Source organism: Phoca vitulina, unplaced genomic scaffold, assembly GCF_004348235.1.
Source record: "Phoca vitulina isolate PV1807 unplaced genomic scaffold, GSC_HSeal_1.0 scaffold20, whole genome shotgun sequence".
Lineage (NCBI taxonomy): Eukaryota > Metazoa > Chordata > Mammalia > Carnivora > Phocidae > Phoca > Phoca vitulina.
In genome coordinates this window covers 36,621,779-36,646,312 of record NW_022589723.1, presented here as the reverse complement: position 1 = coordinate 36,646,312, position 24,534 = coordinate 36,621,779, and the positions used below count along the sequence as shown (strand labels likewise).

General features: G+C 44.0%; 1 protein-coding gene across 1 annotated transcript in view; it reads right to left on the bottom strand.

Moving 5' to 3' along the window:
- LOC116640673 (thrombospondin type-1 domain-containing protein 4-like) overlaps positions 1 to 24,534 on the bottom strand; it is a 197,133-nt gene that overhangs the window by 103,006 nt on the left and 69,593 nt on the right. Inside the window, exon 2 of the mRNA XM_032417818.1 lies at positions 1,868 to 2,072. Within this exon, the coding sequence (XP_032273709.1) occupies positions 1,868 to 2,072 (205 nt within the window). The remainder of the gene's footprint in view (positions 1 to 1,867; positions 2,073 to 24,534) is intronic.

Sequence of the window (24,534 nt, the reverse complement as noted above, 5' to 3'; positions counted from 1 at the left end):
CTGAGTCTTTTTTAGGGGGACAGGGAAATTTGATTCCATGAAGCTTTGGTGTACTGACAAGGTCTCTGAGACAAAAGAAAGGGAATGGCCATTCGTTAATTGCTAATAAGTGACAGGGTTCTGAATATCTGTTATCCTATTGATTGTCATGAATACTTATAAGGTCAAGATTCTTACTCCCCTACTCTAGATGAAAATACTGAGGCTCTGAGAGCAGATTCCATTCAGACATCCGGTGGATATTCACCCAGGATTTTATCTTCAGAGGGCACAGCTTAAAACCAGCTTTCTGAACTGAGCAAGGGAAAATTTACTAAAAACAACACCAAGTTCATAAAAAGTGGCATTATTTGCTGATGCATTGAATGGAATTGCACTTCGAATAATCCCCTGTAGAACACTTGCCATTCTAGAAGACAGGATATTCATGGAGATGTGATTTTCTAATATTAAAAAAAAAAAAAAAAAAGAAGGAAACACACAAAGACTATTTCCTCGCAACTAAAGATAACACCCAAACCACTCGTTGGGAAAACTAGGCTATTGCTACTTCGGCGGTGCCTGGGCCTGCCAGAGCAAATGGGACAGATTTCCCCTTTAAATGGACTTGTCTCAGAGTCTCCTCTGCCGTCCCCTCCTCCTCCTGCCAATCAATCCAGGCGAAGCGAATTTTGGTTACGCTTGCCCCGGTGCAGAAAGAAGAGCTGCAGCATCTGCAGTTATCAGGCCTGGAGTTACCTTCTGCGGTGTTCCTGGACTCGAAATTTGCAAACTTAATCCTCTCTCAATGCTTGTAGCCATTGATTGCTGCATGGCCAATGGTGTACGAGAAGAACTTGGGTTCTGAGAATTGCTCATGGGTATTATATCTTGATAGATAGACTACCACGCTTGGAGATCGACTGCCTGGGTTCGAATCCCAGCTCCACCTTTTCCTTGCTGTGTGACCTTAGCAAGTTACATAATCTCTCTGTGCCTGTTTCCTTATCTATATAAAATGCGGATGGGAATAGCTCCTATCCCCTAGGGTTGTTGAGAGGGTTCAGTAATTTAGTACATGAAAAGCACTAAGAATAGCGCCTGGCACATAACATCTGTGCTGTCTCAGTTCCTGTTCAAGAAATCATTAAAAAATGAAAATGAATATGGCTGTTCACTAAATGACTTGAAGAAATTGCTTTCCTTACATTACTTTGTTAACTAATCTGTGCATGCTCACGTGAATTAGGAATTGGTCAAAATGAATTCGTATGACCCAATTTGCTTTGCATAAAATGCAATCAGTCAGCAACCCAGAAGGAAGTATCAACAAAGATCTAAACTTCCGCGGGAAAATGGGTAAAAATGGCCTCTCAATGTTGATATTACCCAAAATGACTGCAGCTCTTCAGAAGATATACACATACTATACACATATAGCCTTGCCCTGGGCAGATGAAGCAGAAAGAAGAGAAACACGGCTTTTACTTCAGACCTGTAGGGAATGAAGCTCCAGACAGGATCATCGATGGCCCCTGTCTGAACTCCAACAGAACGAAGACTGGCCCGTATCTCGGCTTTTCAAAGAGCCTCCCCCATCTCAGAGAAACCATTTAGCCCAGTATCTAGTGCATAACCATGTTTCTCTTGGAAGGAACAAAGGCTGGCTTATATGTGTAGGTGTTAAATATTTATTTGCAAGGACTTTAAAAATTTCCTCCACCCACGCTTCTCATGTCAAGGAGGAGGCCAAGTGGTGCTTTGGCATTCCCCAGTGGCACCTTCTCCAAGTCCAAGGACGTCTGGACCCTGCTGTGTCACGCTCCTGGGAAGGAATGAATCATCCAATAGTGACAGACGGTTTCCTCTGGAAACAGACCAAGCTTACCCAAATAGTTGTTGCTCTTGTGCATCTCGGTGATGTTGATTTTGGTGGCTCCTTGGGGAATCTCGACCACTCGGTGGTAGCCCAGGCTGGTGAGGGCGTGCTTGAACACGCCTGACACAACCTGACAGCCCGTGTTGTCGCCTCCGCATACCCCGCATTTGTCCACCACTTTGTCCGAGCCCAGGTAGTCGTCACAGCCAATGCTCTGCCGAGAGGTGGAAAACAAAAGACTTGGAGCACATCACAGGAGCATGGGGGGAGATGGGGAGAGGGGGCGATGGAAGATCTATTGGTGGGTCTTGCACTGACCTCCCTCCTGCCCCCATTCAGCTCCTGCAGGTGTCCAAGTGCATTCTTTCCTCACTCGACAGAGTCACAAAGCACCCACTCTGGGCCAGCAACTTCTTCACACGGTATGTGTGAAATGTACACTCTAGGGGCAGGGGGCAGGCGGCAGGCCACAAACAGCAAACAGGACAAGTAAATCAAACGGTATGCTTGGTGGTGGAGAAAGATAAGGAGAAAAATAACGTAGAGAGAAAGAACAGGGAGGGGCTGGGGACGGGCCACTTGTTTACACTGGTTGGACAGGGAATTTGTCCTGCAAATCCATCCCCCTGTTGGGTTCAGAGGAGAGATCATTTGGGATTTTTTTTTTTTTTTTTAAGATTTTATTTATTTATTTGTGAGAGAGAAAGAGAGAGAGCATGAGCAGGGGGAGCGGCTGGGGGAGCAGCAGAAGGAGAAGCAGACTCCCCACGGATCGGGGAGCTTGACGTGGTGCTCATTCCTGGGACTCTGGGATCATGACCTGAGCTGAAGGCAGACACTTAACTGACTGAGCCACCCAGGTGCGCCCCCCCTCCAATCTGGGATTTTTATATAAAGTTCTGTGGGACCATGATGAGTACTACATCTAAAATTGGGGTTTGTCCCCAAGTCCTGCATTCTAAATGACAGACTGTATAAACATTTAACAATGTACTCTCAGAAGAGGTACTCGCAGGCCCAATGTCTTAGGAAATTAAATCAAATTGGTTGAGATCTGGGTCTCCACTGGTCACTGGGGCTCTGAAGAGCCTGGAGCAGCAGGATTTTGCTTGGCTCTCTCAAAGCATATTTCCCAGGGGAAAAGGGGGAAGGGAGGCAATGGCCAGAAACATCAGCAAACCCAATGATCCGCATCTAAATAAATAACGGGGTGGTCCTTGTTCAGACAGGCTTATTGGCATTTAAAGGAACTCCACTGACCTTCCTGAATTTCCTCCAAAAAAGATTCTTCCCATTACTCATTCTAAGATCTTTTAGCTTTATCATTCCCCTCCCTGTTCATGTTTTCTGTTGGGGCAATTTTATTTTGCATGAAAAAAAATCAAACCTTGGAACAAAGTGCAAGATCATTATCTTTATGCCATCCTTTCCCACTGCTGAAGCTGATTTCATAGGGCTCACGATCATGCTTCCTGAATCTAAAATTTGGACATGTGCTCTGAGCAAAGAATTCTGTCACATTTCTATGGGCCGATGGAAGGGAGCAGATGATAGCCTGGACAATGAAGTACTGGGATGACAGGATTAGTTCACTGGGTTCTGGGGATCGGGAATGATACTTGAAATCAGACTGGGATTCTAAAACTTGAGATACATGTTTGCTGAAATCACAGGTTTGTGTTGGTTCTCGAATTCTAAGAGCAATCATCAGACCACATCTCAGAGGGCAAAGTGGTCAACGAACCATTCAAAATCCACTTTTGATTTTGTGAAATACCCCTGGGTCTGTTCATGCGGGCCCTACAGGTCAAATCCTACATGCAGAGTCAAATCAGAAGGTGTTCAGGCTTTCTGCTCCAACCTCACGCTTGACTGACATCTTTCTGTAGGCACTATACCTCTGCATTATTACTTCCATATTCCTGAGGGCACATTAGCCCATCAATAATAACTGGTCTCTCTTCACAAATAGCTTCTCTGTAAAACATTATTTCTGACAATAACAGAACATCATCTCAATATGTTCATCCACATCCAATTAACCTTTCAAAATGCCATGTTTGCTATGTAGTTCTCCTCCCTCAAATATTTCTTGCCCCTGCCCCATGCACATTTTAGTAGAAAAATAAGGAAAATGTTTTCCATGCATGATTTCCATCCCTGACCCCTTGGGTTTCTCCTTGGCTTTGAAAGAAAGCAAGACACAAACAAAACACCGCATTGCCAAAGCAAGATTCTCATCAAATTAAGGACATGCGTCTCATCAAATTAAGGACATGCGTCTGACTGTCACCGATGGGGAAGATGGAGACAAGAGTGGGTCGGCACACTGTCCCTGCCCCGTCCAGCAAAATCTCACCCTCCTCCCTTTCCATTCCTGCTACCCCCGGACTCAGTTTGTCTCAGACCGAGCTCATCCTCATGGGGCACTCCAGTAAAGGGAACGCTGTGCACAAGGCATGAAGTAGGAAAGAACACTTAAGAAGTAGGAAAACATGTTCGAGGAATGACACGGCTCAAGTGTAGGGTTGCTGGGAGGGATGAAATCAGGCTAGAGAATTCAGCTGAAGTGTTGAAGAATCTTGGTTGCCAGGATGAAGAATGAGAATTTTATCTGATGGCATCAGTAATAACCATTGGATGTCTCAAGAAAGGGAGGGCCGTGCTCGGATTTGTTTTCCAGATGATAGTTTTGGCTGCTGTGGAGAGGGTCCCAGAGTGGGGAGAACAGACAGGCTAGTGAGTCTCTCTCTTCTAAACAGGGTGTCAGGGATAGTTCAAGGACAAAGGAGAGCTGTTGAAGACGAGGAGAGACATCCCACGAATCCTCAGCCCTCAGCCCAATCAGAATGGGATGATCACAGGGTTGGCCTCAGACAACCACAGCCAGGCTAAATGTCGTTTCATCTTGTGAAACAGATATTACATTAAAATGCTCTGCACAGTTCCACGAATGCCACCCCCACATGCCAGACTTCCGGAGTAGAGCACGGCCGCTCTGGAGGAATCTAGATGTGGGGAGGGAGGGCTGTAGCAGTTTTTCCTGACTGACATCCAAATGGCCTGGAGGTTGGCTTCAGCGAAGTGTGTGACCTCACAAGTGCTGCCAAGAACTAAAGGTGACATCCTGTTTCCTCGGGGCTGGATGGTCACTTCCTTCTGGGGTCGGCACGGAAAACATCTCCACCACCATCCAGATCCTTCAGGGGACGATGCCCAGAAATGAATGGGGCCTGAATCCTGCCTTATACCTTAGGAAGCTGGTCAGTTGGTCTCTGATGGGGATGACTTAATAATGCTGGTCTGTATCTCCAAACTCAGAGGTGCCACCCAAGGGCCATCCGCAGGGACTTCAAGTGGGCACTAGAGTCTGCTGGACCGGGTTTTGTGCTGGCTCTGCCACTTAGGAGCGCTAATCTTTGGATGTGTTAATTAGCCATCCTGAGCCTCTGGTTCTTTGTGGCTGGGGATGGTATGGTGTCTATCTCACAGCAGTGCTGGGAGGATCTAATGAGGTAAACAGAAGGCATATAGCAAAATGCTTGAATAGGATGGCTTCTCAGAAAACATGAGGTTTTGTTAATTATTGCCTTCATATACTGGATTTCATTGGGAACCTATCCATTTTTTTTTTTTTAAGATTTTATTTATTTATGTATTAGAGAGCGAGCGAGAGAGAAACAGCATGAGAGGGGAGAAGGTCAGAGGGAGAAGCAGGCTCGCCGCTGAGCTGGGAGCCAGATGTGGGACTCGATCCCGGGACTCCAGGATCATGACCTGAGCCGAAGGCAGTCGCTTAACCAACTGAGCCACCCAGGCGCCCCGGGAACCTATCCATTTTTAAGTAAATTCCATCATCACGTAACCACAGACCCACTCCTATTTCTAGAACACTCTCTAGTACTTCTCAGTCACAGATATTCTCTTCTTCATTTGGAGAAAGTCAGAAAAATCCAAAGAGCTAAGAAAGGGCCAATGTTCACCATGAGGGTAAGGCACATTGCGTGGCCCCTTCACCCTTCCTGTTCCAATAGCACCTCGTGAAAAGGGACAGGATGAACATTTGCTCCTCGATCTACATTTCTTTCTTTTTTTTTTTTTTTTTTACCATGTACTGTGGTTCAAAAGAGATATTTCTTGCTGTTACAAAGGCAATTGGACAACTATCAGACATCCTGAGTATTCTTCCAGTGATTTCTGCAACATGTTGTAGGAAAATTTTACACGTTGCAAGCCATCACAAGAGAAATTGCTCAAGAATTGCCCTCAATTGTGTGCCAAAATTAACCTAAATGAAATTTCCTGAGGGAAATGAGCAATCTGCGTGACGTATCTGGTGGTGGATTTCACTGGGAGGAGGCCTCTGTACACATCATGGCAGGGTAGGCTGGTGCCAGGCGTGCAGATAGTGGAGCTTCTGATTCCCTAATGGGAAACAGATGTTTCTGTGTGTGCTCACTAAACACACCAGATAGGGCAACCTCAACTGGTTGGCTAGATGACACGGACAGGTAACACAACGTGCCTTAATAATCATGCTGTCACAACAGAGTGTGGGAGAATGTTATTATTAAAATGATTAGTATCTAACACCAATTTACTTTTATTTGCAGTAAGCTAATTCGTGGAAATACATACGGATGCCAAAACCTTTATTCATGACATTCTGTTGAAAGAAATCCTTTGCATAATGATAAAGATCTCCCTCTTATTACTGTTAGGAATGTACATCAATACCACCTTCCTGGAAAGCCATTTAGTAATATAAGACCCTAATTCTTCTTCTAGGAATTTATGCTAAGGAAATAATAAGAAATTAGGCCAATGATTTCTGTAGGAAGCAGCTCATCACATTTGTTATTATTAATTTAAAAAATCAGAAACATCCTAAGTGTCCAACATAGAAAAACAGTTAAACAATATATAGAAATTCTCTGGGAAATGCTGGATGGGTCTTCCCCCATTGTTATTCTTTTAAAATCTGCTAATACTTATGCCTACACGATTGACCCTCAATATAGTTCAGGAAATATTTCCTGAGGCAACCCCTACGATGTGCCAACAAGGTGTAGGCAGGGAGACATGAGGGTAAAACAAACAGGATTCCTACTTATGGTCTAAATCAGTGGTTGGCAAATGACAGTCCACAGGTCAAATCTGGCCCACAACCTGTTTGCTGTAAATAAAGTTTTATTAGAACACAAACATGCCCATTTGTTTACTTATTGTCTAGGGCTGCTTTTGTGCTATAACAGCAGGGTTGAATTGTTGTGACAGAGATAGTATGGCCCACAGTGCCCAAGATATTTATGATCTGGCACTTTCTAGAAAAAATGCCAACCTCTGGACTAAACCGGAGGATGGACATGATCCCATGATTCAGTATATCAAGGTGGGAGGGAGATGTCCAGAGCCCTGTGTGGTCAAGACTGAGGCTCAGGCTGATGCTTCCAGATTTACCCCTGATTGCCCTCACCTGTTTCCTATATGCCACCCATTTGACTTCTCCCATTCTGTCTCAACCCTAAAACAGAAGGCATAGAGTTGCCATCTTCTACCTCCTTAGTCTTCAAGTGCTTTTTTTTAAGCAGAAAAAAACATACTTCTCAAACAAAACCTCATGCAGAAATGCAGAACTCCAACATGCAAAATGAGGCAGGGTTTGGAAGTTCAGCATCTCACCTTCCTACCTTCTCTCTCACGGCCATGGTTTGTCAACCATGGCTCTAGGGACATTTTGGGCCAGAGAGTTCCTGGGTGTGGGGGTTGTCTTCTGCATTGTAGGATGGCTGGCGGCAACCCTAGCTTCTGGATGCCAGTGGCATTCCTCCCCTCAGTGGGACAGATGAAAATGTATCTAGACATTTCCAAATGTCCCCGTAGTAACAGAATCACCTCCAACTGATTGAGAATCACCGCTCTTGCATAACCCATAGCTCATGGGACACCAGAGAAGAGCGTGATAGATCCCCCAGAAAGCATCAGAACAATGACAGTTCCACAGAAGCACCAAAACAGCACTCTGTCCATGTCAGAAGCTAATGAGCAAAGAATACTTAATTATCCAGTGAAAATAAAAACCCATTTCCACACTGCCATCAAACGAACAAGTAGCCTAGGGCTCTTCAAGCTTGCCGTTTGGCTTAATTTCAGTGTGAGCGGGATTATGTACTAGAAAGAGCACAGTGACTAGTATACAGTAGGTACTTGTAAGTGTTTGTTGAATGAAAGAGCAGCTGGTTGAGGCATCAAGAGATCAAAGTTAGGGGCGCCTGGGTGGCTCAGTCGTTAAGCGTCTGCCTTCGGCTCAGGTCATGATCCCAGGGTCCTGGGATCGAGCCCCGCATCGGGCTCCCTGCTCCGCGGGAAGCCTGCTTCTCCCTCTCCCACTCCCCTTTCTTGTGTTCCCTCTCTCACTGTGTCTCTCTCTGTCAAATAAATAAATAAAATCTTAAAAAAAGAGAGAGAGATCGAAGTTATAGGACCAATTTTCTCCCTCAACTGGATCATCTCTAAGGTGTCTTCTGGTGCTAAACTGTTTCTGAAAAAGAGAGATACAGCCCCGATGTGAGGAATCCTGCCATGTCTAAAGTCAGAGGAATTTGCCGTATGTCGACAAAATTAAATTAGAAACAGGAATCCATGGGAAGCAAACTGACACTGTCATTCATTTGAAGAGAAGAAACGGTCCATGGGATGAAAGGTATTTTGGCTTCCCTAATGAAGGCAATTGTGAAACTAGTGATCTGGTTTTAATCAAGCTTATGGTTTTCGCTTTTCAGTACCTCATCCTGTTTCACTAGAGAATAGCACCTTCACCAGTGACTTAACTAGAAGAAAATGTTGGCGCTCTCGTTGGATAAAATTGGGTGAGAATCAGCTGCAACGATGTTTACCAATCTGATGAAAGAAGCCCCGAGAGGGAAACATTTCACATGCTGCAAGAGAATTACCACCCTCCTTGCCATGAGGGTCATCTTTCCATGGAGAGTAGGGGTGCTCCAAACTGTAAAGTGCCGATGCTTCAGTTTCATGGTCTTCTTCCCAATGGATTAAAATGGGGGGGCATTAATGAATAATGACAATGACAACTGCTTTTATAATAAAAATAAGGTGTACATATTTTTGCATCCCATAGTAGAAACCTCTGGACTTCCACTTTACTCTTTTTTTTAAAGATTTTATTTATTTGACAGAGAGAGAGAGCACAAGATCACAAGCAGGAAAGCAGCAGCAGAGGGAGAATTAGCCTCCCTGCTGAGCAAGGAGCTCAGCATGGGACTGGATCCCAGGACTCTGGGATCATGATGGGTCCTGGAATCATGACCTGAGCCGAAGACAGACACTTAACCGACTGAGCCACCCAGGCATCTCTCCACCTTACTTTTGAAACGTAAGGCTGTTGGGGCGCCTGGGTGGCTCAGTCGGTTAAGTGTCTGTCTTCGGCTCAGGTCATGATCCCAGGGTCCTGGGATTGAGCCCCGCATCAGGCTCCCTGCTCGGCGGGGAGCCTGCTTCTCCCTCTCCCACTCCCCTTTCTTGTGTTCCCTCTCTTGCTGTGTCTCTCTCTGTCAAATAAATAAATAAAAAATCTTTAAAAAAATAAAAAAATAAAATGTAAGGCTGTACGGTGAATTCTCTGTTTAAAAAGAATTCTGTTTAAAAATTTGGTCAGAACAGACACATGAAAAAATGCTCAACATCACTGGGCATCAGGGAAATACAAATCAAAATCACAATGAGATACCACCTCACACCAGTCAGAATGGCTAAAATTAACAAGTCAGGAAACGACAGATGTTGGCAAGGATGCAGAGAAAGGGGAACCCTCCTACACTGTTGGTGGGAATGCGAGCTGGTGCAGCCACTCTGGAAGACCGTATGCAGGTTCCTCAAAAAGTTGAAAATAGAGCTACCATATGATCCAGCAATTGCATTACTGGGTATTTACCCCAAAGATACAAATGTAGTAATCCAAAGGGGCACCTGCATCCCAATGTTTATAGCAGCAATGTCCACAACAGCCAAACTATGGAAAGAGCCCAGATGTCCATCGAAAGATGAATGGATAAAGAAGATGTGGTTCATATATACAATGGAATGTTACTCAGCCATCAAAAAAATGAAATCTTGCCATCTGCAATGATGTGGATGGAACTAGAGGGTATTATGCTAAGGGAAATAAGTCAATCAGAGAAAGACAATTACCATATGATCTCTCTGATATGTGGAATTTAAGAAACAAAACAGAGGAGCATAGGGGAAGAGAGGAAAAAATAAAACAAGATGAAACCAGAGAGGGAGACAAACTATAAGAGACTCTTAATCATAGAAAACAAACTGAGGGTTGCTGGAGGGGAGGGAGGTGGGGGCATGGGGTAACTGGGTAATGGACATTAAGGAAGGCACGTGATGTAATGAGCACTGGTTATTATATAAGACTGATGAATCAATGACCTCTACCTCTGAAACCAATAATACATTATACATTAATTAGTTGATTTAAATTTTTAAAAATGGGAAAAAAAGAAAAATGATTCAAAAGAATCAAACTTCAAAATAATAAACTATATATATATTTAGAAAAAAGTAAAATACTTGGTCAGATTGTATGGAAACTCTATAGGGCCGCAGGAGAGGCCCATACCATGCGGGGCAGGTCTGTCAGATACTGTGGCTTGGGTGGCCAAGGGGTCAGAACTAGGAAGTTTCCTGAAGAAAGGAACAGAGAGACACTGTCTACATTCTATAGGGTCAAGTTCTGGAAGGAAGTATTGGCAAAAAGGCAACGGTGAGTTGGGTTGATGAATGTGCCCTAGGATGGAGGCTGCTTGCACCCTGGCCTCATTTCTATGGCCTCCTGGGCTCAGGCAGCCTGAGCCTGCAGGTGTGGGTCCAACCAGAAGGCCCTCAGAGGACTATGGGTGAATCCAGCACCAACCAGAAGGCAATGAGGGAGACTCTTGCTTGCATCCTTGTCATTTCCTTGACACAAAGCGTCTCTCCAAACGTGCCTGTTTGCATCTCTCTCCACAAGATGGCACCTAGAAGCCTTGGTAAAATGGTACTCACCTAAGCAACTAGTTTAGGGACAGGAAACAGTGGTTGAACATTTAAAGGATGATTGTTGAGAAATACCAGAAGGGTGGGCTCAGCAATTCAGGTTGATTGCATATTTATGGTTGTTAAGATAGGACTTTCTGCTTCTCAAAACGTTTTTGGGGAGCATATAAAAATGTGAGTGAACGAATCAGGCCTTTTGTTTTCTGATTGCTCATGACAATGCTTAGAAATCTGCGTAAATGCATTAAGCTTTGGGAATTAATGGGCTTTTGGATGTCACTGGGTGATTTCCAGGGATGGCTGAGAAGACTGGCTGGCTGGCTGGCTGGGTGGGGAGACGAAGAGGGAAAAGTTCGGGGGCTTGAGTCCCAAGGCTGTGGAGTTGGGAACAGCACACTGAAATGCTGTTTTGGGGAGATGCTGAGCAGACATAGATGTGGAGTGGAGATGGAGAGACTGGAGGCTGAGAAGCATAAAGACAGCTACATTTGGATGGGCACAGAGGGAAGGAAGCCTGGATGGAGAGAGGGAATTAGAACAGAGGGCAAAGGCACACTGACGATGTTACGCTGAAGAAACAGCCAATGGACTGAAGAAGGATGCTCTATCGAAGGCAAAGTAGGGAAGATTTCTAGGTCTATGGCGTGGGAACCTGGAAGAACAGCAATGTTGCCTATTTCAGGCAGAAGCCTTACAGATGCTGTGGGGGGTGGGGGTGGGAGGTAAGGGGTGTGCAGGCCTGTGATGGAGTCATCTTAGAGCCAGGATCAAGGTGTAGATCTTGGTGATCATTAATTTGTTCACTGGATTTGGTCATATTAATTCTCTCTCTTTGGGTGGAACTTTCCTCTAACACCCTAAACATTTTCATTTTAGCTTTTTGGATGGAAATCCTTCCAAAGTATATATTTTTTTCTCCTCTGTCTCAGTTTGTTTTTTTTTAAATCAAGAATAATAAACATTATTTGATCTTTTCTCGACCCTTGTTACTCAAAGTGTGGTCCATGGACCAGCAAGCATAGGCATCATCTGAGTGCTTGTTAGAAATTCTGGCCCCCACCCCAGGCTTACTGAATTGAAATCTGTGTTTGAGCAGCACCCTTAGGTGATTCCTGTGCAATCTGGGATTCTTTGGCTTTTGGGGTCACTTTTTGTTTACTTCATGTTCTTTCTACTTTTCCCAAGTTGCACACCAACCCCTAAGTGGCAGCCAACTCTCCCATCCAGGCAAAACAAAGATAGGGCGGCACTACTACCCTTTTGGTTACAAACTGGAAAGAAAGAATGCCTTTGGAGAGCTTTTCCCTGGGAGATTTTTAAGGCGGGGGTGGGGGGTCGGGGTGGAGGTAAGACACACATTCACACACAATCTCCTGAGAATCCCAGTGATGCACAGCAGGAGAGACTCTGGGGCCCCCAGCTCCGTGCCTCATGGGTGAAGAACCAAGACCTGGGAGGGGAAGCGATTTCTCCGGGGTGGCAGAGAGAGGACTTCTTGCCAGGACTCCTTTTCATGACACTGCGATGCTCTCCGGAGACAGGGTTTTACTGTCTCTTCACCACAAATGGTCCCTCTTCTTTCCTTCGAGCTTATTATGTCCCCATAACCATGTGAGAATGCTTTTATCTACCAGCTAGAAGAGCAACTCCTTTTAACAAACGGTCTTTGTGAAAATACTTGGATAAACGGCTTGGGGTCAGCAGAAACCAAGGCAACAAGATATAATGGCCAAACTGAGATATGGCTAAATGGGAGGAGTCCGGTTTTGCTTCCAGGGCTAGAGAGAGAAGAAAGGGACAAAGCAGGAGAGAAACTAAGAAATGGTGGAGGGCCAAACAGAAGCCCTGAGTGGGTGGGAGGACCGTGGTTAACTGACCTTGCACCTGAAGCTCACTTGCTGAGATGTAAACCTCCCTCTGTTCCTGGCCCTCCCACGTCTTTCTTGAATTTCTACACCTGCATTGGGCCTATTTTCCTGCCTTTAGGATTCCTGGCTTAGACTCCTTGAAGCCCCCCCTTCTTTCCATTTCCATCATCTGAAATTTCTCTTCTACATTCCCCCTGTCTCCAGAAGTCTTCTCTTCTAGACACATGCATGCCTAAGAGCATCCCTAAAGCCCTCTACACCTGCAGGTGACATCATTTTTCTGAGTCTTAAAGCCATTAAGGTATAATTCTCAAATCCTTTGTGAGGATTAAATGAGAACAGGATTAAATGAGATGAAGACACCTAGTTCAGAACTGGCATAGAATAGGGGCTGGGATAATGTTGGTATGCTTTCCTCCTGGAGGGTGTGTCTGTCCTGCTTCAAGTGACCTGTCCCTGGCAGCGCAGGCATCCTTATTATTCTCACACAAGGCACACACATTTCTCTACTCGCAGAGGAGCCTGGTCTGTTCATACTGTCCACCACAATCTTACTTCTACTTACACACGATTCTCAGGTGGTGTTTGAAGCCAGGGTTTAACAGGCAAACTGCTGTGATCATTCGCATTTCCACGATGTTCTGGAACAATGGCGATCAAGATTTTCAGAGATTTTCTTATAAATTTATTACCTCTCTATTTTTTTTAAAAATGTGTTTCTTTTGTGAGTCTTTCCTGGCTTGTGTTGGAGACCAGCTATGAAAAACCTCAAAAATTGTAAAGGGGTTATGTTCATTTTAGAAACAGAGCAAGGGAGGCTATGGATGGAGCTTATAGCTTGGGCATATTGGAGCACAGTCTTAGAGGATTTGTGGGTGGAAAGCAGAGGCAAGCAGGGATGCAAGCAGTTTGCAGGGATCCAGGCGGTAGGAAGACCCATGTCTATAAGGGACAGCTATCATGGAGAGAGCACTCACCGTGTACTAGTTATCCTCTATATGTTAGCCTGTTTAATGATCTTGACCCTCACTATTTTATCGAAGCTCAGAGAAGTTAAGTAAGGTCACACAGAGGTGTGATAGAGGGTTCAAACAAAAGGCTTTCTGGCTTTAAAGCCCAGGTTCTCTCTCCTCTGCTGGTTGCATAGTCCCCTAGTCCAGTGGAAACCCTTCTTGTGAGAACAGGGCCTGTGGCCATGGGTCACATATACCAACCGCCAGAATGACCAAGAAATCAAATAGGAATAATTCCTTCTCATTGCTCATATCTCTGGGGGCTGCTCTCTGGCTTTCCTCAAGACCCTTCCACGTGGGCTCCACCTATAGTCTGTTGCCTCTTCTTTCACGAGGACTAACAATTGATTCGGCATCTCCTAGAGCTTCTCTTTATTCTCCTGCTCTCCCATGTTGTCTCTTCCCATTCATTCAGTGCGCATTCACCCAAGGGAGGTAACATCTATAACCCTACCCTTTTTTTCATAGCAAATTCCTAGGTCCAAAATTATTCACCAGAATAGTAACTGTCTTTCTCATTTGTCTTCCTGGGAATGGTAACTGCTGGTTTATCAGGCTGGGAAATATTTATGACTTGAGGAAAAGCATCCTGTTCCACGGGAGATAAGATTACCCCATCCAAGAGCTTGCTCTTGGGTGTTAGAATGACCAAGAAATCCAATCAGGATAATTTCTTCTGATTCTCTCTTCTAACATCGATGCATCCAGTAGGAATATTCATTTCATTAATAAATAAAGACACTGTGTGTTCCATGCATGCTCAGAAGGAAGAAGTTGGGCTGAAATATTTAAACATGAAGGCTCCTTCACGCTTCTTTTGAAGGATAGCTAAGAACAGGGTTCTCTGTCAAACTCAATGTGTTCCATAACAATAATTCAGGTGGCAGCCAGATGAATAATTCTCATGCTTGCAGAGAATTTCCCGACTCTTGCAACTTTAAAGCAGAAGGTAGGGCGGTGGCACATAAGACACACGGCTTCCAAGTGATCACATTAACAATATGCACTTGTGTACACAAATATTTAGGACATCCAAACCGGTTGCATAAATACTGCTCCTTCACCTTCTTTGGTGGAACCTTGAAATTCTCAATTTTCACCAGTCCCTTCTTTAAACAGATCATATTTATGAGCTTTTAAATCATGCCCCCCAGATGTGTCAGCATAAGAAAGGCTAATGCTGTGGTTTCAGGTAATCTATCCTGCATGTGGCTGGGAAATTTATCTTTCCAAGATACTGCTGTCATCATGTCATTCTTCTGGCTCAAAAGGCCTCCTGATGTCAGCTGTCACTTAAACAAGCTGATTATTTCCTCCCAGGCATTATGCCTATATTTGAGTCCCTGATTCCAAGTGGAAAGGAGCGCCTGGGGCTGTAGCAGCTCAAGAAAAAGCTCTACCCCAGGTGTGGAAAACCGAGTGAAGTAGGAATTTTGAAAAGAATCTAGCCTCCTTACCCTTCGACAACAAAGGTACTTTATTAAAATGACAGTACATGCTAATTAGGAACACTAATTATTAATGATATATTCTAATTTATTGGGTTGGTTTGGCAATGTTAAAGGCAGATGAAGTTTGCAAAAAGCATCTGACACATGGAAGGCACCCAATACATATTATGTTTTATTTAAAGTCAAGTTAAAGATAACATAGAGGGCACATTCAAAGAAAATACAAACAAATGATACTCATTGCTAGCTTAAACAATAGCTGCCTTGGAATGTTATTTAGTGAGAGAATGGCCTGCATGTACTTTAAAGAATGTGGAATGGCAGCAAATACGGAAGTAAAAAGAAAACGTTTCTTTGGCAGAGTAGAATAAACCCTAGTTAAAAGAAAGCCAGAGCCAAAGTCAAAAAGTCAAAAATTCTCTTTCAACAATGGATGGACTCCCTGGGCCCCACGAAAATGTTGTGCTCTCATTACTCAGAGAGGTCTATAGAAGTTCTTATGAACATCCCAAGAAAAGTAATAGAAAGGATCTCCTCGGGTGAAAATATTTACTGCCATTTTAACAGAGGAGGGAAGAGGGAAGTTCGGTGACTCACCCAAGGTCACACACCGAGGCATCAGGATGCTAACCCATGTCTAAAGAGCTCAAGAACCCAGAAGCAGGGTGATAAGATGCAGGCCAAACAGGTGAGGTGAACATGGTGATGAGACAGGGACTCTGGTGGTGGATAGCACATGCTGACAGGGGAGGAGCAGGACCTGCAAGAGGAGGGGGCCGGAACTGCTCTGGAAGTGGGTGAACACAAGGGCCCCAAAAGCAAATGTCCACTGAGTGAGGACATGCAGCCTAGGGTTGACAGGTGGTGGCTAGAAAGGTGACTTCTGAGTGCCTGCTCTTCCCTGACATTTCATGGAAAGGAGTCACCTTAATATCATCATGGACTTCCCCTTCACACTCATGGGACAGCTCCGATTTCCCAGAAGCTTTGAGTCCTCTCTTCTCCATTGTCGCCACGGGCTGCTGGAAGCCCTGACACTAAAAAGTCTCCCAACCACTTTCTCCTGTTGTAACAAAAGGATTTGATGGAGACTTTCTCTCCAGTGCAGACCCAAGGGTCCGGGACATGAAATCCTTTGGGCGACTTCTGTTTCCTATGAAGATCTCTCAGCCTCAGGCCTCCAGAATGTTGTCCTTTGACGAGCAGAAAGGGAACCATGAGCTGACAGGTCAGGGTTTCCCCCAAGACCACCTTTCCTTTGGGTTTATTTGGGTCATCCTAGTGATCCTGGGGATTTTCAATCCCTTTTGAAATCTAAGCTCACCCTTTTTGTGACTGTATCCTACATATATTTGAGGGCTGCAAAGAAATCACTGTATAATTTCAATTTCTTCCACTTGTGTTTTTAAATGATGATAGGAAACAGCCTACTCCCTTTAAAATAAATAAATTTCTGGAAATCTTGAGCACAAGAAGGCTACAAACCTAGAGCTTAATAGGCGTTGCTGCAGAACATTGATTTTTAGTTGTTAATGACTCCTATGGGTTTTGTGAGTTAGCCAAGGCATGAACCCTGAGATAAGGAGTGAATTGGACTGCTAGAGAAAGTGTCTACTTGAACACTGGAAAATCCTTGCCTCAAGTAAGTTGGTAATGGTGACATGGTTGACACAAAGCTATTGAGATAGTAACTAGCAAAATGATTTATTTGCTCCTTAGGATGGCCAGAAAACCATGTCATTGACAGAGCTGAGGATGTTTGTCTTCCTCTCTGCTGTGGCTCAAAGTCATCAACAAATTGAGCCAGGTTTTTTAATAGAAGCTAAAATGCCAGGGAACAGAATACATGCAAGAGTGGCATAGGGCATTGATCTAGCTGGCCATGAAAATCAAATTTGGGTTTCCTTATAAATTTGGACCTTACAGGTACCAAGGCATGTCAGCCATAACCATTCATTCTCCTTGCTGTAGAAGACCACAGTTCTTTATTTTATACAGAAATTACTAAAATGGATTTGAAATAAAGGTCATATCCTTTTCAGAAAATATAACTTTGAAATTTCATTTCATAACAGATTTTTGTAATATAGAGAAGAAAAAATGGCCCAACCAATAAGATGAGGAGGAAGCTTATCATAGTAAAATCAGGCTTCTTAGCAAGTATTTCCACTAAACACAGCATGCTGGAACCACAGAATCTTGGGAGTAGAAAAAAATCATAGAAGGTATGTGGTCTAACCAAGGTTGGAGGAAGTGCCGTAGGGGTCAAGTTCCATACCGGAATCAGCCTAGGAACTGCTGTTCCCTGCCAAGACCCTGGACAGGTCACAGGACTAATTTAACTTATAAAATGTGTCTGCTAGATGAGACAGATCAGTAATTTTAAAACTATTTTAAGGTTTTAATGTTTTCATAATCTTTAAATCATATTTTTAAAATAGGAAGAGCTTGAGAAATACCATCCTCAACTGTTGTATACACCTAATACACTGGATGCTACAGTATTAACTTATTTTTATGCAGCCCTCAGGACAAACTGCTCCCATTTTTATTGTAATCAAAGAGATTACCTGTCTAGAATTTGCAATTTGTTGTCTGCATTAATCAAGAACTCCTCAAGAGTTGTAAACTGAAACAAAATTCAGAAATGGATTGGGGGGGCGTGCCTGGTGGCTCAGTCAGTCTGCCTTTGGCTCAGGTCATGACCTCAGGGTCCTGAAAGAAAGTGGTGGTGGAAAAGGGGAGAGACCTAGCTAGGTTCCAATCTTGCCCTCCTCTGGACTGCCTGCATGTTACCTTGCGTAAGTCACTCTCCTTCTTTGAAAGTCAGTTTCTTTATTTGCAAAACTCAGCAATTAGACTTGAGGGTCCCTTGAAGAACGATTTACCTCACCCCTACCCTCCAAACTCCACCCTACCACCCCCAAACACCCCCCCCCCCACACACACACCCTCCCCTGCTTTGGCATTCTATGATGTGATGCTAAAAGGTACGTTGACACTTAAGGAATATGACATCACAACCGTCCTACAAGACAAGGTTGATGAAAATGCTCATCTTTTCTTCTTAGGCAAAGGGAAAAGTAGGGTAAACCTCTATTCAACATTACTGATGTTTCTCAGTCTCTCGTTCTTTGTATTTGTAAGTAAATGGAAGATTACAGTCCCCACCCCTCTGGAGTTAAGCCTGACCACGTGACTAGTTCTGGCCGATGGGATGTGAGTGGGAGTGGCACCTGTCGCTTCCAGGTTGAAGCATTTAATTGCCGGTGCTCAAACTCTCCACCCTGGTTTCCTCTGCCAGAGCAAGTCTTGGGGACTTGGGTGAGATGGCAGCTGCCGAGGATGGTGGCGCCATTGCCAAGAGAACCCCTTCTGGCTCTGTAAGTACGACAGTGAAAAAGAAATCTCTGTGTGGAACCACTGAGATTTTGTTATTGTCGGTCAAGTATAACACAGACTAATCTGATTGATACAAAACTTCCAGTTACATTCTTAAACCTACCGCCAAAACATGTAGAATTTCCTGCTAGGTCACAAAGTCTAGATCATACTAATTTCTAGTGTCGATACAGTCAAACAATGTTCTGAATTCTTTCTTTGTAATGCCGGAAAAAAAGCATACTATTATACTGATATATCTTAAAGGAAAAGTACTGTGATTATGAGAATAATAATCTAAATTGAGTGGCTGGAATTGCTTAAAAAGACTTTTCTCTTCATTGTATAGAAAAGACAAACTGCTAATAAATACAGACTGCTACTTGCCAATCCCATATGCGGTTCATTATTTTCATGTATAGTGTTAGTTTTCAAGGGTTCAGAAACTACCTCTGACTCAGGGCTTCTGGGTTATGAGACATAGTTTGGAAAGCCCCATGAAAGACCCTGTGGGGCATCTAAAGGACATTTTATCACAACTTTCATGTATCAAACAAAGCCAGAGTGAAACAGAGGCCCACAAGTATCTAAATGGCCTTCAATCTTCTGAAAATACAGCCCGGAGAATCCTGTATTCACTTGTCCACACTGCTTACTATCAGCTCAACATGACACTACACAAGAGTAACCATGGCCTGTAAAACGTGGAATGAACATGCGGGATCACTGACAATCCTGACCTTCACCATAGCCCCAAACTTGATGCTGCATCTACTTTTGGCTGTTATCCTTTCACTACCAAATATCCCACCAATTTTCACACAATCATGTCTCCTTAACCTTTGGCCATGGACTTTCACCCACACCAGGTTACAGACATTTTCTCCCTCCAAGATACTCATGACTTTATTTTCCCTGTAACAAATGGGGTCTTATTCGTTTGCAAGAACATTGCTCATGCCTCACCTTTTGAATTATTCTCTGCCTCTGCATTGCATGACAGCGGCCACCTTGGCCCTCTACGTTCTCCTTCCTTCCTTTCCTTGTCTCCTAACTGTGGGCTTCCAAAGCTCAGTTCTTGGCTGCACTTTCTCAGTGTATACAGCTCAAGATGTTTTCTGAAAGCCAAACATTTTAAGGATTTGTTAGTAAAGGTGTTTTAGTTTTCATCTAAAATCTCAAATGCAGGTGTTTTGAAAGTAAATGAGAAACTGAAGATCTGTAAACAATGGTTAGAAAGAGTTAATCAGGGGCATCTGGGTGGCTCTGTTGGTTAAGTGTCTGCCTTCGGCTCAGGTCATGATCTCAGGGTCCTGGGATCGAGTCCCGCGTCTCAGCGGGGAGTCTACTTCTCACTCTTCCTCTGCCCCTCCCCCTGGCTTGTGCGCGCTCTCTCTTTCTCTCTAATAAATAAATAAAAATCTTAAAAAAAAAAAGTTAGAGTTAAAATAGCAGTAACTGCATTGACTCCCTTCTACCTCTTAATGGTAGATGCTCTTCCAAGAGAACCATTTACCCTCAGAGTTTTCTATTTATTCTGTTGCCTTTGGTAAACTCATCCAGTTGTTCCTCTTCTCACCTGAACTCCTAATTCAAAAGATAGCTATCTTAAGGAGACCTTTAGGTGTTGGTGTTTTCCAGCTAAAGTCCCCGGGTTATATTTGAAAAGCATTCTGTTAATTATTGTCTTTTCTCTTTTTTACTCATCCTCCAGGAAACTCAGAAAAGATACTAAGGGAGGAATGCCTTCATTTCTCAAGGAACGAAACCTAAATCTGGAAAGCTGTTTTGAGGGAGAGACTTGCTGTCATTCAGAGCTCTTCTCTTAGGAAGCTGCTTACAGGTGAGAAATCCCCTGAATAGAAGGGAGAGCTGGGCCAGCGATCAAGCCTGCAGGTGTCTCCCCAACAGGTCATCCTTTGCTCAGTGATGTCATGGGAGTCTCAGAGAGCTGGGAGCTCCTGATTCCGGGAGGGACAGCTGGGGTTGGGGGATGGAAGGCACAGCTGCCCGACCGCTAGCAAGAGCTAAGCAAAGACAAATTTCTCGGTGCTGGGCTCCACGACAAAGAGCCAAGAAAAAGCCAAGGATTCAGGGACAATGTAGCAGAAGATGGTGGGAGCTTCAGTCCAGTGACGGGAAGAAGAAATAACTGGAATGAAATGAAATGGAGGAGGAGTAGGAACTGACATTTGTTAGCACCTCTGGATTTTATTTATCCGTATTTCATTTAATCTTAAAAATACTAACCATGAGACAGCTATTATTTGTTTCCCATTTTACTTCAGTGGAAGAACTGAGGTTCAGAAAAGTTAAGCCATTTGGTGAAGGTCACATGACAGACCCGGAAGAAACCCTGGTCTGTGTGCAAAGCCCACATGTCTTCCTTCCATACTACCCAGATAACAGAAGGTGATGAACGGGAGCCTCAGGGCAGACAGACCTCACTGAGATCTGAGTTCTGACCCTGCCATTGCCCAGCTGGGTGACCTTAGGCAAATTCCTTAAGCTGGTGAAGCCTCAGTTGCCTTATCTATGAAATGGGCATATAGTAGCACCTACCCCAGAGTCTTTTAAGAGTCAAATGAGGTCATACGTGAAAACGCATACACTTAAGTGCCACGTAGTAAAGCACCTAATAAACATTAACTCCATTAATAATTATGATTGTGATTATTTTCAGTATCACCTCCACCACCATGCTCCCGCTCCAAATCACACTGCTGGGAAAGAATCAGGAGTTTATTTCTCTGATAACTAGCAATCTCTATAGAGTATGTTTTTTATTCGCAAGCATTTGGTAACCAGAAGATCATGTGTTCCAACCAATCCATGATGTGTTTCCTTTAGAAAAAGGTAGATATAAAAGAAAATAGATAAGCCTTTCAGCCTTCTAGCAAAGTCACGATTGTAAATTGGTCCATTTTTGTGTTCTCAGAAAACCAAGCTGCTATCGTCAGACCATCTTCTCACATGATTACTTTTCCCAGATAGTTTTTCATTTTCCAGGGTGCCTCAAATAAAGCGCGTGTGTGTATGTGCGCGTGTGCGCGCGCGTGTGTGTGTGTTCCCACCCTATAAATCTCCTGCTTGGCAGAGAGTGTTGATGGTTTCTGTGAAAGGGTCTTTGTGTCCCTTTTTGTCTAAGAAGCTTTTTCATTAGAAGCCTGGAAGTCAAGGTAAGTGCCACAGGGATTCGAGGATCTCTTGGCTTTTCTCTCATGTCCAAATTATCTCCTGAAAAAATAAAGTCCTACATTCTCTGCACTCAGTTAATAGAAGTGACAGCTGTGAGAGCTTCAAATCTGGCCTTAATTAATGGGCACAGCACAAATGTGACCAAAGCATATTTGCAGAGAAAGAGGCTTTAAATAGCATCAAATGTTTGTGAGCACGAGGCCATGTGATGGCAGGAAATCTCTGACCATCTTAATGGGATCAGGCTTTTGTGTGCAAACAACGGTGAGCAAACCACAGCCCAGCTGACAGCCATTAGAATGGCGTTCTAATTTGTGGTGGTGTGTAAAAGCTCTTAAATCACCACTCATCAAAATGGAGGAACATGAACTATGGCGTGACATAACTAATAAATCTGGGTGTCCAAAGGAGTGGCCCCCACGTCGGTGTTTGTCCAGTTTACCTAGAGTGGTCTTCCCCTTCAACTTGCTGCTACCATGGCCATACAGGAGCATCGGATCCTTCAAGAAAGTCTGCCCTTCACCTCTGAGGCTAGTTTTTTCCCACTCAAGTCTGACCAATCTTTCTTCAACTTGTTCTTCCCATCCCCTCAGTCCCCAAGTCACTGTTCTTCTCTGCTCACATTTGCCATGTGAATTATTCCCCAGGGGAGACTCCTCTCAAATCACATAGGAATTTAAGACTGTCACTTGTCCAGTTGTGGCCAAAGTACCCAATGCACCAACGGGCTGCAGATGTGCTCCTATTTACCTAAATACTTATACTGAAGACGGCCAAGACCTGAACACATAGGCATGACGTTCATTGATTCATCTCAGATACTTCCATTTCTAGATACTGATCTAGAAGTGGGTGATGCCGAAAGAAGACTCCATGTTCTCAAGGAACTTATAGAAGCTATCCCCTGTCCCTGCTGGCTGAGCTGGGCTGGGTAAGCCAACCATTCTGCTAGGTGCTCTACTTATGTGATCCCACTTAGTCCTCAGAACAGTGAGGTGGCTACTATTATTCTTTCCTTTGACAAATGATAAAATTAAATCTTGAGCAATGGTGCAATCAGACAACTTTCCCCCCAGCCAGGGAGCTGGTGAGCACAGAGGTAGGACTAAAATCAAGCTTATCTGTTGCTAAGTCCCATGGCCTTGTCCATTATGCTGCGCTGACTTTCCTCTCTCATTATTTGCCTCCTAGTCTATGGAGGCAAATAGACAAATAAATTCACAATTATTGGCAATTATAATCTAGCAGGAAACCGAATTAATAGGAAGACAGCTATTAAAAATCTATACCAGTACCCAGGTGAGCTGTATGTTCAAGGAATAGAAATTTATCCCTTCAAGAGAAATACTGTTCTGGTTTCAAGTCACCATGTTTCTCTAACTACACCTGTCTTTCCCCTCAGTGGAATCATTGTCACAGGTAGAGCTAGCTGGTCATCTGTACACCTGACTTAGAACAAGAACCTGAGGAGTCCAAATTTGGGGGCAATGCAACAGAATATTCCTGGAGGCAATTTCCTGTTGAGAGTCAACAAATGTCCAGGGGTTCCAAAGAGTTTGATTTTGGTCTTTTGGTTGCTTTTCTTAAGTCCTCTTTCCTTTCCTGTCCCATCTTGACCCCCAAAGAAAAGGGCAAGCTGTCAGGTAAGTTGCCAAACTGGGGAGACCTGGCATGAAATGGGGTGTCACAGTAACGGGGAGACTTGGTACAGCACTAGGCTCGGATAAGAGCTGAAAGAACCCAGATTTCAACCTCCCCTCACTCATGAACTAGCCTTTATCATCAGCCTCTGTGTCCTCAGGAGAAAATTTCACATGTAAGCTGTTTGTATAGTCTTCTTATTAATATAAATAAACAAGACCCTATATGAGATGCAAAAAAGAAATTAATCGGGACCAGGCAATGTTTCCAAATCACTTACAGTACTTGCTGGGAAAACAAAACTTTATATTTAAAACATAACAAGAAAAAAATGTGCAACACTTCAGTCCAAGATATATAAACTCTGGACAGGGGAGTTCATTCAGCTAATACTTAGAGTGACTTGAAAACATGCAGACGTTTAAAACACCAGCAAGGGAAGCCAGTCAACACTCTGTGGTCGTGGGAACCAAAACTAACAATTCCGAAACACTGGGAAACCACAGGGTGGCCAACGAAGTAGGTTCTGGCCATATGGCTTTTGGAATTCACCCTGTTGGTTGCAAAGACCCCCCTGAAAATTTTAATCAGGAGCCACATGAGCCTAGTGACTCCTGGGAGAGGTTAGCTGGGTGGCAGAGCAAGGCAGACCTGACAGAAGGGGTGAGGTGGCACAGAACTCAATACCAAAAGAGATGGGAAGGAGGGCACCATATTGTCAAAAGACACTTCCAAGGAACAGGAAACAGGATTTCTTGACCCACTAAATGTTGGGGCCACAGAATATATAATGACACAGGCTAATATTTAGTGAGCACCACACTCAATACTTTTCAAGGATTATTTCATTCAATTCTTGTGCCAGCTCTATGAGATAAGCATGATTAGCATCCCCATTTTATAGAGGGGACACTGAGGCCCAGGGAGGTAAAACGGGTTATTTCTCTAAGAGCTCTCAACTATAGTAAGCCATGGAGTCAAGAACTGAATACAACCCTAGTGACTCCTAAAGCTCATGCCCTTAATCTCCCTGCTGTAGTAGGAATCAGAATGCAAAATGA